Raw genomic sequence first — 15,735 nt, forward strand, 5'->3', positions numbered from 1 at the left:
CCCAGCTACATCTATGGGGGAACAACTCACTTGGCACTTCCCTCTCAAAAATAGCGTCGTCCAATTTACGTCATCAAGTTGCGAGCGCATGTACGAATCTCCCCATGATATATTCTCCTTTCAGTGTTTTTTTTGTACGATATACAATGACCACGAGTCGTTTGTTTCTTAAATAAACTCGGCTTCGTTCGCAATAGTTCGTTGTGATTTATCGCTTTGCTATCTTATATACAGGAATAACGTCGTCTTTATCCCGTGACGTTGCGATGTTAGCCATGCATCAACCAACATCACACACTCATTAAAACAATCTCGTTAGCAACGATGAACAAACGCAAAAACAACACATGCTTACCGATGGATCGATCTGTTGTGCTGAACAGTCGCCAACCTTTCACTTTCTCGCAACTATCCTAACTCGGGTTTTATCAGCATGAGTGAAATAAAAAAATCTAGGAAATTCAGAGTGGTGATGAACCGAACATTTCATTAATAATGTATCTAAAGAAGCTGCTTTCACACAAATGCATTTACGGGGTGTATATGTGATTAATCCAGTTGACGTGGAGTATTGATTCAACTGAAAGTCGTTTTCATACACAAATAAAATACAAACACACACACACACACACACACACACACACACACACACACACACACACACACACACACACACACACAAACACACACAAACACAAACCTATGATGAGAACGACAATTCAACTTTAATTAATTGCTATCAACAACGGTATTTTGCAAATGTAAGTCTCAGGAAGATCCATGGCTAAACCCGCTTACCCTGACTATCCATCTGTTTGGGTTCTTTTTTGTTTTGTTACAGTTTGTTGTTGATGGTTATTGTTTACGCGCTGCAGATATTGATGACAACGCTACCCAACAGCAAATCGATTTTACTTGAATTTTGTGACACTGACATATAGTTCATAGGAGACACCAACTTGATGGAACAAGTGGGTTGATGGACTAAGGTGTTTGGGAAACTAAAAATAAATCACTTTGCTGGATGAAATTAACTGGGATAAAGGATTTCATACTAGTTTTTAGATGTGACCATGTTTGTATTTATTCAGTCAATAGTCTTAATGGGAGGAAACACTACAAACTGTGAATATTGTATACCTTCAATTTGAAAACAGAGTATTGAACAAGCTAAATATGGTCTTAATCTTTTTTTAAATGGATAATGATTTCAAATTAATTGCATTACCTTTGGTCTAATCCTAGGAGCTGCAGTTATGTATCTCAACATCACACACATCACCATTAGCTACAGTGGTTTTGTTTTGTAATGATATATTTGTTCAAAATCCTGCCAAAAGGTTCCGTATTAAAACCAGCAGGCAACCAGCTACATTGTCCAAGAACCCGTTTTAATGCCATTGAAGCGTATCACTTTATAGCGGTTAACGGGCACCTGCTGGTGTTGCGAAATTAGAGTTATTCGCCTTGTTTCTAAGGCCCAGTCGACAACTAATTCAACCAATGAAGATACCAGAAATCGGTCACATGTGTTAGTCTCTGGGTATCCATGTTTATGGAGCAACTGTAGGCCCGCAAGCTGACAGTGGTTTAGGGGCGATATCTAGGGGTTATCACGCTAAAAGGGTACACTGCTTGATTGACACAGGTGAGTCCAGGTGTTGTCTTTAGAACACTCAGCTATTGTCCAAAAGCAGGTAAGTTCATATCTGGTTTCAAAAATCGCGATATTGAAACAGTTAAGGAAATATTTTATTTCAAAATGTCATAGCTGCGTGGCTGTGAATAATAAACTCCACAATCACGGCTTGGTCGACTCGCAAGATTACACAGAATGACATATCTCTGTTAGTGCGCTAATAACGTTTTGTTTAATGCTACTATACACGTAACACGACCTTTTTCCATACCTTTCATATTCAGCTTGTGAAATTGATAGGATATATATATCAATATTAACCATACAAAAAACAAAGTTCCCAAACCTTATCTCCAAGGCTACATCATATTGAAGCAATTTTTCAACTAACATAAATTTTAGGTAACTTCAAAGCCGAGCTTAGACAAAATATGGTCACACAAAAATTTCAAATCATTTACTATTTTTCCTCTATAGATGAAACAGGGACTACGCAAAAATGACAAAAATATATCAAATTAAATTATTTTTTTGAAAATATAATAACTAAAATCATCTGTGCTCTTCAGTTAAACAGAATGTGATAGCAGACTTGTATGGGCAAAAGGCATGTTCTACATATATGTAGATATTACTGATTAAGAATGGATAAAGAGACGTCATCACACACAGCAGAGTGCCAGGACAGGTTGCCCAGGTGCTAGTCAGTAAACACTACAGCAGTGGGCCGCGGTCATGCTGACGGATGTTATCTTTATACCTGCTTGATACTTTGCCTACAGTGGTATTTCAAGGGTGAAATCTTGCAATAAATTACAAGCTATGATATTCGTAATTCATTTGTGTACTTTGACATCAGTCATTTCTCCAGGAAAGGTTTTCACTTCCACTCCTAGACATGTTATGTGACCTGGGAACATGATATGCTAGGCCAGTGTGTACAGGAAAGCTTCACTAGGAATTTGTATTATGCTTATTGTTAACCTATTTAAGTAATCTTATATTTTGTCTGAGTGTTTCTGTTTTATTTAGGGTTTTGTTTGTTTTGTTTCACCATATTATTTCATGATTCAGACTTGTTCAAATTCTTGGACATTGACAGATCATGATTCAAATGTTTGATTCTTTTCAATATTTGTAATGATATTGAAGAAAGTTTAATCCAAAACAAAATCATTAAAATATCCTTTTGTAAATTATCTCCAGCTATATCACTATATTTTGGGAAATTGGTTGTGATGAACATATCTATAATTAGAGATTGTTTATTTTCTCTTTTCTTGTGAATGTTTTTATATAATTATGATTGAATTTTGTTGTAACATGAGTTGTTTTTTTAAAGATTAAGAACAAATTGCTGATAGTCAGGAAACAAGGTCGATGGTGATATTATGACAAATGTCAGTTTCCTACAAAATGGTTAAATGTGACACCTTTATCAAGGATCAGATTGTTTTAATAATGGAATAATAGTTTCTTCTAAGTTCCTCTAACTTTGAGCTTCACAGAAGCTCCTAAAATACTTTGGATATGTATTGTCCTCAACAGAGTCAATTAGTCCGACCCATATATCAACTACATTACATCCCTGGCAAGAATTAAGTCATTTGTACCTAATTACATGCTTAACCTGTAGGTAACATAGATATCTGAAAATCAGGTTCAGGGAAGACAGTTGCGAGTGTGAGACACTTTAGGAATGTCATCGAAGAAATATGCCGTTATTTTACACACTCATCCTTGCAGATATTTTATCAAATGGAATTAATGAACTGTTTCTTATGTTCCAGTGACCAAGATGCCGTGTGTTTCACAGAGTACATGGAAGGAGACCCGCCCGCGGGGGCCAATTGCTCCCATGTTCGGAAGTCCCGGACCCCAGTATGCGCTGCCAGGATTGATTGGCGTCAATGACCACGATCCAAGGAGTCCCCATAAGAAGAACCCTGCCTACTCTTTCGGTGTGAGGCATGGCAAGTTCCGGGATGACTGTGGCCCTGGCCCGGCTTATCTGCCTGAAGCTAAACTTTACCGAGACGGCAGAGATGGGGCTCCCCACTATTCACTATACAGTCGCCCCCGGGATCTCAGTACCCACAAAACTCCTGGCCCAGGGGCTTACAGGCCTGAAAATGCAGGTCTTACCTCGGCATGTGTTGGGGCACCCAAATATTCATTTGGAAACAGACATTTAAACAGGAAGTCAGATCATACCCCAGGTATGCTATAGTATTGACAGGGCAACTGTAGACGGTTATTAGTCTGTTAGCTAATGTGGAGAGTTAACCTGCTTGTTCAGCATAATATCTCTTGACAATACCTGAAGCATTCAGTCGTTGCGATTGCAGAAATACATATAGTCAGTGATATTTTGTACTGTAAAAAAAATATAAAACACCTCAATCTAAAGCTTCAAATTACCATGTTAAATGTATATAAATCCAGTTTTGTTACAAATGACATTAACTGAACGGTTTTGATTTAAAAGAATAAATGTACAATGCCAAATCAATGTCAGTATTACCTACCCCAGTGTCATGGGCACAGAAAGGTCCGTGGAGCCTACTGGATTGAAGAATCTAACAACTGACTAGATATCATTAATCCAACCTTTTGACATTTGAATGTAGATGCTGTGTGGCTCATATTCATGACATGTTTGTTGCATTGTTCCATGTTCACTTCAGCCCCAAATGCCTACCGACTGCCTGACCAGCTGGGCAGAACAATCGAGGGGGGTAAGAAGCAAGCACCAGTATATTCCCTCAGGGGACGCCAAAAGATCGGAAGCTTCCACGAAGACCTGCAAAAGGTAGACCATTATGCCTATACATACAACATACACATGGTAGCCGAGTGTTTTTGAAGTGTTCACCTGTCGCACCATTTACCTGGGTTTGATTAATCATAAGACTCTCGAGTGAAGCTCATTCTTTGTGTAAACAACTCATATACCCTTGTCACAAATTCGGTTTTGAAAAACACCCTTATTTCAGAGGGAGGGATTGAGGGAATTACGAAATAATATAGTGATATAGACGGCGATACTGTATTCTTGTGTGGAATCTAACACTTGACCATTATGCTACATATATTTCAAAGTTTCTGTTCTTAGTGTTCACAAGGGTGGTAGGGTAGCCTAGTGGTTAAAGCGTTCGCTCGTCACGCCGAAGACCCGGGTTCGATTCCCGACATGGGTACAATGTGTGAAGCCCATTTCTGGTGTCCCCCACCGTGATATTGCTGGAATATTGCTAAAAGCGGCGTAAAACCATACTCACTCACTCACTCACTCACTCACTCACTCACTCACTCACTAGTGTTCACAAGTTAAGCATGACAGTCAAGGGGTCCTTGTATAAACATTAATGTTAAAAGTTAAGGTTTAGTGGTTTCCCAGGTTCAAATACTGAAGGAGCCCGTAGGACTCCAGGACCTCTGACACTAACTTTATAGAGTCTACAAGCTCAAGCCTGTCTTTTGTATCATTTTCATTAGATGCTAGTTTGAATTATTGGCTTTTAGATTAGCTGAACTTTAAAGACTGAAATTTTAGCTAGATTCTGATTGACCTTAAAGTTTCCATGTTAGAGGTATCTGGTACACATGAATATAATGTAATACAGTTTTATGAATCTGTATGCTCGCTTTACAATACTGAGTTAAAGCTGTGGTTAAAGCATTCACTCGTCACACCAAAGACCAAGGTTCGATTCCCCACATGGGTACAATGTGTTAAGCCCATTTCTGGTGTCCCCCCCACCCCACCCTGGTATTGCTGGAATATTGATAATTGGCATAAAACCAAACTCACTCACTCACTCACTCACTCACTCACTCACTCACTCACTCACTCACTCACTCACTCACTCACTCAACTCACTCACTCACTCACTCACTCACTCACTCACTCACTCACTCACTCAACTCAATCACTCAACTCACTCACTCACTCACTCACTCACTCACTCACTCACTCACTCACTCACTCACTCACTCACTTTACTGCATTTACTGCACCAATGTATTGTAACTGAAAACTGCAAAAAAACTGTGATGACATTTTGTTTTCTTTTACTCTAGACCCCTGGTCCCGGTAATTACAACGTGACCGACCCTAACAGATACAAGAGAGCCGCCCCAGGTTACAGCATGACTTCTCGGTCTCAGTTGCCAGGCGACACCACCGTCAAACCCGGACCTGGCTCCCACAGCCCTGAACAAGTAAGTACTTTAGTCTGAGATACCAGAGGAATCCCCTATCTCCCATTTCAAAATGCTCTCAAAGCTGGTAACAAATACGGTTTGTAAATGTGGAAGTAAGTCCAATTGATTTCAAAATATTTAAATAAACTTAGACACATTCAGATAACTTACACTTAATACTGAGTCTTCAACAGCCAGTGTCCAAATATTTGTATTTGATATTATTCATCAAGTCAATTAAGTCATTTATCGGTGGAAATAGTTTAGAAAAGAAGTATTCAGCTGTATTGTGCATTGACATTAAGGATATTTATTTCACAGTAGTAGTGGACCTTTTCCTAGGTATAAGGTACATTTTAGCTGGTCTTATAACATAGCCATAGCCTTATAACAATGAAAATTAGGTATGGGTGAATTTTCTGTAATATTCTAGATTTTACAAAATATCTAAAATGACAAATTGATGAAGGTCAGAAATGAATGAAATTCTATCAATAGCTCATGCAAGAACGGCCTTTCTTCTTGCAGGTTTACATAAACAAACGCTCAGCGCCATGTGTTAGTTTTGGAATGCGTCATTCCCAATACACAGCGCCACTGATAGTGGACGTCCGAGACTAAACAACTCTGGATGTATGTCATCTATTTCAACACGTAAAGTCTACTACACATGATAATCCTGCACAGTCACACAGTCTTTCATCACTAGCCTCATGGTTACTGTATGCGTTCTTCACGTTGATGACCATGGCTGCGGTCCACACAGCGATCCTAGTGCTACGACTGTTTAAGTAAAAGAGTTACGATCGTCTTAGCACTACAATTGTTTTGTGGAACTGGGCCAGGGTGTGAGAACCCATATGGCTACCATCCCTATTCTTGGTGCCCCCCACTCACTCACAGAGCAGTTTTAGAAGCCCTTGCTGTCACTGTTGTAATGTGCCTGTCTGTACCAAACAGTTTTCATTCTTCCAAGATGAGCAAGAACCTTTGTTTTACATATACCAGAACTAAGATCTATACATACACCAAACCGACTGCAGGAAAAGGTTGTTCAAGAGCATTATTTATTTATTTATTTATTCATTCATTCATTCATTCATTCATTCATTTATTTATTTATTTATTTACAAAATCAGCTTGTCTGTCCACCTTAAGTCATTTAATGGTCTGGATGAAAAGACAAAATTAAAACTTGCTACCTATCTACCATTCCCTTTATGCCTGGTCACATAAAGAGATCTTGTAATGATGCCTTATTGATACTAGAACACAATCACCACCAGAACATAAGCTCTGTATGAAACGGAAACATAAAAAATTTAAGCTCCATTGATGGTAGTCACAGGGGCGGCGGGGTAGCCAGCCATTTGGTAGAACTATACTCCCTCACTCATAATGGTCACATGGTGTAATTGCACTTACCTATGAGACGTGAGGACTGAGAACTGTTGTTGCATGATTTGACTCCACCAAAGACATCAAGATTCTAAGTCTACTTAAGGATGAAAATGAACCTGATTTTATTTTCACACTGATTTTAATAGAGGAGTTTTTGTCTTGAAATTCATATAAATTAGAGCATGGTGCACCCTTATGTCTTGAACACCTAATCTGATTTAGTCTTGGCCTGGTTAATGCTTGCACACCGTGCACCTGACTGGAGTGTACATTCTGCACCTGGTATGTTCACCACACCTGATGTTGTAAGATGTATATGATCATAGGAGCACATGAACTCTTGTCAAGCACATGAACTCTTGTCAAGCACATGAACTCTTGTCAAGCTCATGAACTCTAGTCAAGCACATGAACTCTAGTCAAGCACATGAACTCTAGTCAAGCACATGAACTCTAGTCAAGCACATGAACTCTTGTCAAGCACATGAACTCTTGTCAAGCTCATGAACTCTAGTCAAGCACATGAACTCTAGTCAAGCACATGAACTCTAGTCAAGCACATGAACTCTAGTCAAGCTCATGAACTCTAGTCAAGCACACATGAACATTGTGAACATTAATTAAAAGTATTTTGTCATTGTTTAACAGTAATAGCGTTACTACAAACCATTCATAATGGAGGAATTATGCTGATTTTAATCTGACACACATATCTGTAGGCTATGACAGTTGAACTATAATCTTAGATGTTCTTTAACATCTTTTGAGTAATACATGATATGCCAATATCATACTTAGGTGGGTAGCTTAGTGGTTAAAGCGTTCGCTCATCATGCCAAAGTCCCAGGTTATTGGTGCAATATGTGAAGCCCATTTCTGGTGTCCTCCTCTGTGATAGTGATGGAATATTGCTAAAAGCGGCGTAAAACAAAACTCACTAACTCACTCATTATACCAAGACATGGGTCAGCCCTGATTATCTTAAATAAATTTATGTTGACACGACATGCAGCTACAAACATGATTTGTTGTGTAGTCAGTGGATGTTTACTATCTCACATCTTTCAAATATCATTGTTTTCATTTCTCAGGTTTACTCAAATAAGAAAGAAGCTCCATGCTATTCATTTGGAATCCGACACAGCCAGTACACGGCACCCTTGATTGTGGAGGTCCAGGATTAGTGCTGCCGCCGACGTCCAGCTGTGTGTGCAGCCAGCCTGCCGGCCGGCCAAAGAGTCAGATATTAACCAATAGTATTATCACAAAAGAACTGCTGAATATATTTGTCTGTCAGACAATACGAGAAACTGATGCATTATGCTGAAGTACTTTGACTGTCATCAAAGAAACTCAATCATTCATTTGACAAAGCTTTAAGAATGAGATGCAATCCTACTTATTAACAGACAGATTGATATTTATAATTGTTATGACTAACTTGAATGGTATATCAGTATGAATCTTTTTGTTGAAAAAGAAAAGCAGTAAAATCTTTCTACCAAATGGGAAATATGGCTGAAGGTCAAACTGTTGAAGCTAGACATGTTAAGTAAAATAAGAGATCTAAATAAAATATACCTACATAGGAATACCCGGTAAGGATACTGCATTTTGTTCAGTGACATTCATTAGTGAAAATTTGTTTAAAACTTCATCGCTTGTTAAAACAATTGCTACGCAAATACTTATTGTTTCAGGTAATATTTTAGACTGTTTATCTTTTGTCAAAGTACTTTCTTGAATCTGTGTAAACCATGTTTAAGATTTTGATAAAATTTATACGCGATGTATCATAATTTGATTATTATATATAGATAAATATGAAAGGTTAACATTGGATTCATATTCATTCTGTTTTCGCGTCGTTTCGTCTTGAATGATTTTCTGTTTTGTTTGACTACATCATAGCTGACTTGTTACAATGGGATAAATGATCCTATAGAGACATTGTTTGCTTTATTTCAGATATTGTTTGTACAAATATTAAAAAAAGCAATTTTGCAAGGTATTTAAATTTCTTTGTATATTTTGATACAGAAAAATATGCCACTTAATTAATTCGGAAAACTACCCACAATCAAAAACTGTTCCACAAATTTGAACGGATTTGTATAAAATTACCTCATGTATAAAGTAGATGATGGTGTTGTGGCTGGTTGTCCCTCAGTGATCGTGCCTTGCAACTGGATAGGAAGCTAGTCTAGCAGGACATATCTGTAGAGAATGAGCAGTGAAGTCTATATGTTGTGAGCTCTCAATTCTGCAACCAAATAACAACTGCTCATCTGATGTGGTATTTATTTATGCGTGTTACCACTCCAGCATTTTACCCGACACAAGCAGTATTCACTTTCACTTCAGTATTCAATTTTTGACATTTATTGTTAATTGTATTCAATGTTTTACACAATATGGAAATCTTTGTGGAGAAACTATGTATGTTATTAAACACCCTAATATCAGCTATAACCAAATATACTACTGAGATGTAGGAATTTCATATTGATCCTTCGTATTGTGAAAGTCAGATTTCCTTGGAGGAAGTGTCCCGTGAAAATTAAGGTTAATAAATAAGTGTAATTGTATATCAAGTTTTTGAAATATATAATATTTGGCATTGACGCTCTACAATGTTATATAACTGGTTTCATTGAGATCTTTTACACCCTTTTGTCACCATATCGGGATATTGTTGCATTGAAATAAATAAAATTCATTAAAAGATGAAAGTGATTAAATTGGAAGATGTGAATCTGAATGCAGGTTTAACATGAAAATGGATGTTGAAAGTATGTGATTATAAACACATATGTTCATATCCAGATTGTTATATACTGTAGTGAGAATATGTGTTGTTTTTTCTGTTTGTGGTGTTTGATCTATCTGTTGGCAAATTTTTGCATGTTAGCTAAATCTGTGATAACCCGTGTGCACAAGTTAACCACATTGCTCTACGTTCTATGGATGGTTTTGTAGCTTCGTCGTATTGCTGCTGTAAATTTTTGCTCATTTTATGCTTTATGCTCTTGTACAAATTTTACTTATATATAATAACTACAATCATGCTCAATTCTTAACCTAACAAATAAAATGTTCTGTCTTAAGAAATTGTTTTTTGTTTTGTATCATGTTATGAATGTCTTCTCAACTTATCAGCATCATCAACATCATCAGCTTCATTCAAAACATCAACATCATCAAGAACATCTGTAATGTTTGGGATTATATGTTTTGGGTAAAGTACAAATTCTAGTACTTTTTTGGGTGCGGTCCCATCTGGGATTCTAACTCACTATCTCACCCTAAGGCACCTTATCTCCAGCATCGAGGCTTCCACAAAAATGGAAGTCTGAAAACTCATAATAGTTTAGATCATACTTTGTGTACCTGTACTACTCTGATGAGTGTAATTTGGCATGGCTCCCATAGTCAAAACATCCTCACCAAAAAGTACTAGAATTAGTGTTTTACAAAAGAAAGCGTAACCCCAAATATAACATTGCATTTGACCACTTTCTAAAAGGCATTGTCTATTATAAATGTGTGTGGTCTTAACTTAAATACATGTATCCTCATGAACACCACTGACATAGTTATCATCATCATGTTAATAATCATGATACTGGTAATTGCGGATTTGCTGCATAAGAGTTAGATAAGTCTCGGAGGTGATGTATATAAAGCTGAAAATACAATTATTTATGAACTACATATACTAGTACATTTCTTAATGGTGCAGGGGGGCATGTGCGGCCCAGTCGTCTAAGGCTCTGCAATTCGCTGTGCAAAGTTGTGTCCCTCGGGCGTGCCAGAAACCTATGATTGTGGGTTTGAATCCTGGTTCGACCCGATTATGTTTCTAGGTTTGTCAGCACCATACTCGTGGGTTTCACCGAAGTGGTAAATGTCTGAGACCTGCATCACTTGGGGCTTTCCTCCCACATTAAGCTGACATGCCGTGATATGACTGGAAAGCTGTTAAAAGCGGTGTTAAACCCAACTCACTCACTCACTTAATGGTGCAGCATACATTTTTGCTGCTCTGTCTTATAACCCTATCTGGTATAAGAAGGTTCCACTGTACAGAGTAGAGGTGGGTTTATTGAGGTACCTGTTATAAAGGGGGATATCATCGATAAGTGAACAATAAAAAGATGAAAAATGAAGGCCTCTCTCTAAGGCTCTGCACAACATTGTAATACATTCACAACCAGTGAGTCTCAACCTGTCATGACAAGTTCTTAAAGCAAAGACCTTATGAATTTTTATAATTATTTATCTATGCAAATGTAAGATGCATTTGGTGTTCTAAACAAACATATTAATACTATATAATACATAATATATAGCTATCTAGACTAACACTTAGTCAATGAAAACATGTCTCTAAAAAAATTAAAATATTTTTTCGAAAGAACCTTTCCTCTTCTGCTGTTTTCATAGACTGTGGAATCAAGCAAACTAGACTTGGTTAGTTTGATTTAGACTTGCCTAGGTTTTTAGTAAAAAACACCTAAAAAAATCTAAATTCCACAGTCATGGTTCAGGACTTTTAGCTATCATGTGTCGGTTCTCTCAGATGTGATAATGGAGGTTTGTATTGAAGGGCAGTGTTCTCATGGTGATTATATGAACGCTTCACACTGCACTGTCAAGATATTTGTGTTTTCTCAACCGATAAGAGAAATGAAATGTATCACTACAAAAATGAACTGGAAAAATAAAGTGAAAATATGTTTGTTTTACGTGAGTTACTCCCACTTTAACTCCGTGACACTGATTAATACGTTTAAGATTAATCGTTTGTAAGTGTGTAAGTTTATTTCTGTATATTTATGTTTGTTCTTTCATTAATTAATTCACTCAAACTACTTACGAATAATTAAGGAGATGTGTGCCGGAGCAAACATATATCTGATGAAAAACAACAATTTGCCATTAAGCAGTCTAGTTGGTCTTTTTTCCTAGTGTAATTATATTTTATATATATTTTAACCACAAATGGATAAAAAAAATATGTTCATCTATAAGTTACATGTCTTAATTCATATACTTTGGCGTACCAATTTAATCGCAATAATTAGTTCATCAAGTTGCTGGTTGAGTATTTTTGACTCAAGTGAACTTTAAGTCAGAAGATGAGGAGAGTTGGTCGCCCACACAATTATAATAAGATTTGCTCTTTGAGGGTATCGTCAAGTTTATAACATTCAATATGAATCGAAATGTTCTAGCATTGTGACGTCACAGCGTTGTCATCGGTCACTGTATTAGTCGTATCAATTACAAATGACGTATTTCACCATAGCTCATTCTTTGGTGAATATGACTACAATAGATACAAATGCTGCATTATTTTCGTTTTAAGTTTAGTTCGAACCACAAGAGAAAGAAGCGCACATAGAATCCCTGAACACCTGTTGATAATCGCGTTGACGTGTTCAAGACACATCAACTCATATATACTTGTATGTACATGAGCACATGAATTTGCGACGCGCTCTGTTAATGATCGTTAATCAGTGCAGAAGACCACTTGTATATAAAGAGGACATTTCTTCTTCTTTTATTCTGTCAAATAACATGTTGATCAGAAGGACTGACCAGGCAAAAGTTTGACGAGCGAAAATGTAATTCTTCAGGTCATAATATACATGTGTTATTGGACAAGACAAATCTTTTATATAATGATTTATTTTATTTTCCTATCTTTAGTGATCTTACTGAATCATTATGTCGTTGAAGCAGACTGTAAAGTTGTTCCTGTATGTAAGATAAATCGCAAAGAACAATGAAGACATTTGGAGAAAAGGTAAAGTAATCGACGTGAGGATTGTGAGAATAACACACACACACACACACACACACACACACACACACACACACACACACACACATACACACATCTCACCCCCTCTCCCCTCTGCATATCATGGACTCATCCGACATTACCGAGGTCGGATTCTACTGAGGGAGTCATCATAATATAAATACGGGTAAATATTTTTTAAATCTTGTACTTTATATCATCATTCTTAAAGAGCTCATATAAGATTGTTGTTTGTTTGTTTGTTGTTTAACGCCGCACTCAGCAATATTCCAGCTATATGACGGCGGTCTGTAAAATAATCGAGTCTGGACCAGACAATCCAGTGATTGACATCATGAGCATCGATCCACGCAATTGGGATTGATGACATGTATCAACCAAGTCAGCGAGCCTGACCACCCGACCCCGTTAGTCGCTTTTTACGACAAGCATAGTCGCCTTTTTATGGCAAGTATGGGTTGCTGAAGACCTATTCTAGCCGGGAATCTTCACGGGTCGCTCAAATAAGAAATAAGTTTTATTGTACGATAAACAACGACCACGAGTTGCTCATATAAGAAATAAACAACTCGTGGTCGTTGTTTATCGTACAATAAAACACTGCAGGGAGAATAAACGGTATTTCAGTGGGCCAGCACTATTAAATCGGCATTAACGTAGTACGAACTAGTACAAGCAGCCACACACACGTGCATGCTCAGCGGTCGTTATTTACTACATAATATGTGTTAAGTGATCTGGAAGCGTAGCGAGCGTGAAGTCATTATTTGGTATGCATTAGGTCAATTCTTTTATATGTAATGTATGATATGTCGGATGTTATTACCAATAACTTCATAAAATAAACACTTCAACTTTTGCGAATACAAACAAAGGGAACGGTTTAACCCGATACAAGGAAACCTGCCAGGATTTCCCGAGCTGATTTCCTTGTATCGAATCTAAAAAAAACATTGCTTGACTATCTCAGATTAAAACAAAGTTACGTGAACTTTAACTTTGGGTATGGGTACTAAATCGGCCCATACTTTTCCTTGAAAGGTTCCCCTCCCATAGTTAAACAAAAGCGGTCACCCTCCCATAGTATAGCATAGTATACAGAATATCACTTGAAGATTAGTTTGAGGCATTAACTTGATCGAACTTTGTTTTAAGTAGGAGAAAGTCCTCAATCTCGCAATTATTTTCGCATGTGACGCTTGTTCGATGCCGAAATGCCGAGAACAAGTTTCACTTGCGAAAATAATCGCGAGATTTCGGACATTCTCCTATACTTACATCGATTGGTGGTCATTAGTGACGTGATGGCATTTACGTTTTATTGTCATCAAAAACATAAATTGACCACTGTGACACTGAAAAACACACCTCAAGGAGTTTTGGGAAATACTAAATATTGCTTGTACATATGATTACCTGTTGCAATATTCTAGTCTCGAAGTGACAAATGCATAGACTGAGCAATTGACAGGGTCTTTGTCGACATATCTAATGATTGATATTCCTTATACGGTGTGCATTTTGCAGATGTTATTCACATGATTTTCTCAAACTCAATGAATTCCTAGATTTCTTGCGTTCAGCGCTGGAGGAACCTCGTTTTGAGCCAGCAACTGTTTTACTATTGAAGTGAGGGTTGGCAGGAGAACCCATTGCCACTGTTTCAGTAATCATGTTAGACAAGGGTCGAGACTGCAAGATTTTGTGTAAATTCTATTTTATTAGGGACATGTCATGTTATAAAAGCAATACCGAGACCTTTTTCTCTCTCGAACCACCACCCCCCCCCCCCCAAATAATGTAAAATCTAATTCCATTGAGAAAAGACTTTGAACATAACATCTGTGATATTTTTGTGAATATATCACTCAACACGTAAATATTTCACCTAACTTGGTGGCGGAGCTTTAGCATCGTCGGTATATATAGAGGCGTTGGAAATTCAAAACACACAAGTTCGATTCACATAAACGTTTGCAGAAGCTCGTGGTTTCCGTCTATATAATATGCCCGTATAGGTTCTTTTATCCAACGTATGATGTGGTTATGTGAATATATTAACCTCCACTAACAATCGAGACAATCACCCCGTATGCTGTATGTATAACTTACTTGTTAGTATGTCGAACATATGTCTTACTAAATAAAACAAACATTGTCAACACATAATCCCAGTACAATAAGGAAGTGATGCTTTGTTTGCTATTTAAACTTAAAATATATGCATTACAACAAATACCTTTTAAGCATTTAAGTTTTGTTTTATAGGGATACCGTTACTTACATAATGATTGGTCTGTTGCATTTAATGTAATATTAATACACTAATGACATATGGAATGGTGTGAGAGTTCCGGAAGTAAGAAGGAATTTAAGGGCATAGGTTTTCATACTAGCACTGTATATTCAAAATTATGAAGACATTTTCCTTCATGTAGGGAATAGTTTATGTCTTTCGGATAAACGGGGTCAAGGGTATTAATAATTGAGTTTTCACTGTATGCCGTTTGAACCTATTCTTTGTTACATTGTTAACGCAAGTGTGTCATAGGGGCCATGCACGTATATAATAGTTGGCAAGTCTACATTACTGCAGTTGCAGGAAAATAAAGAGTATCTGGGCTCCTTTTTATTATAGTTTATTATGATAATTTAA

The 15,735-nt window shown here is 37.2% G+C and overlaps 1 protein-coding gene across 4 annotated transcripts; it reads left to right on the forward strand.

Moving 5' to 3' along the window:
* The first annotated feature begins 1,497 nt into the window (after window positions 1-1,497).
* Window positions 1,498-10,353, forward strand: LOC124127061 (outer dense fiber protein 3-like). Of its 4 annotated transcripts, none has more exons than XM_046490537.2 (6): window positions 1,498-1,648; window positions 3,430-3,858; window positions 4,327-4,451; window positions 5,723-5,863; window positions 6,374-6,499; window positions 8,338-10,353. In XM_046490537.2, exons 2-5 carry the CDS (start codon window positions 3,438-3,440, stop codon window positions 6,464-6,466), a joined length of 780 nt encoding a protein of 259 aa, XP_046346493.2. In that variant the 5' UTR covers window positions 1,498-1,648; window positions 3,430-3,437; the 3' UTR covers window positions 6,467-6,499; window positions 8,338-10,353. The 4 variants fall into 4 exon arrangements, with proteins under 4 accessions (XP_046346493.2, XP_046346485.2, XP_046346478.2 ...); XM_046490529.2 differs by having other exon boundaries at window positions 6,374-6,478; XM_046490522.2 differs by lacking the exon at window positions 6,374-6,499.
* The last annotated feature ends 5,382 nt before the right edge of the window (window positions 10,354-15,735 follow it).

The sequence above is a fragment of the Haliotis rufescens genome, unplaced genomic scaffold (assembly GCF_023055435.1).
Source record: "Haliotis rufescens isolate VD_foot unplaced genomic scaffold, xgHalRufe1.0.p SCAF_5, whole genome shotgun sequence".
NCBI classification, from domain to species: domain Eukaryota; kingdom Metazoa; phylum Mollusca; class Gastropoda; order Lepetellida; family Haliotidae; genus Haliotis; species Haliotis rufescens.

Coding starts and splice junctions, on each gene's coding strand:
- LOC124127061 (XM_046490537.2), top strand. CDS start 3,438: ATGCCGTGTGTTTCACAGAGTACATGGAAGGAGACCCGCCCGCGGGGG. Junction 4,452..5,722: donor TCCACGAAGACCTGCAAAAG/GTAGACCATTAT, acceptor CTTTTACTCTAG/ACCCCTGGTCCCGGTAATTA. Junction 5,864..6,373: donor GCTCCCACAGCCCTGAACAA/GTAAGTACTTTA, acceptor TTCTTCTTGCAG/GTTTACATAAACAAACGCTC.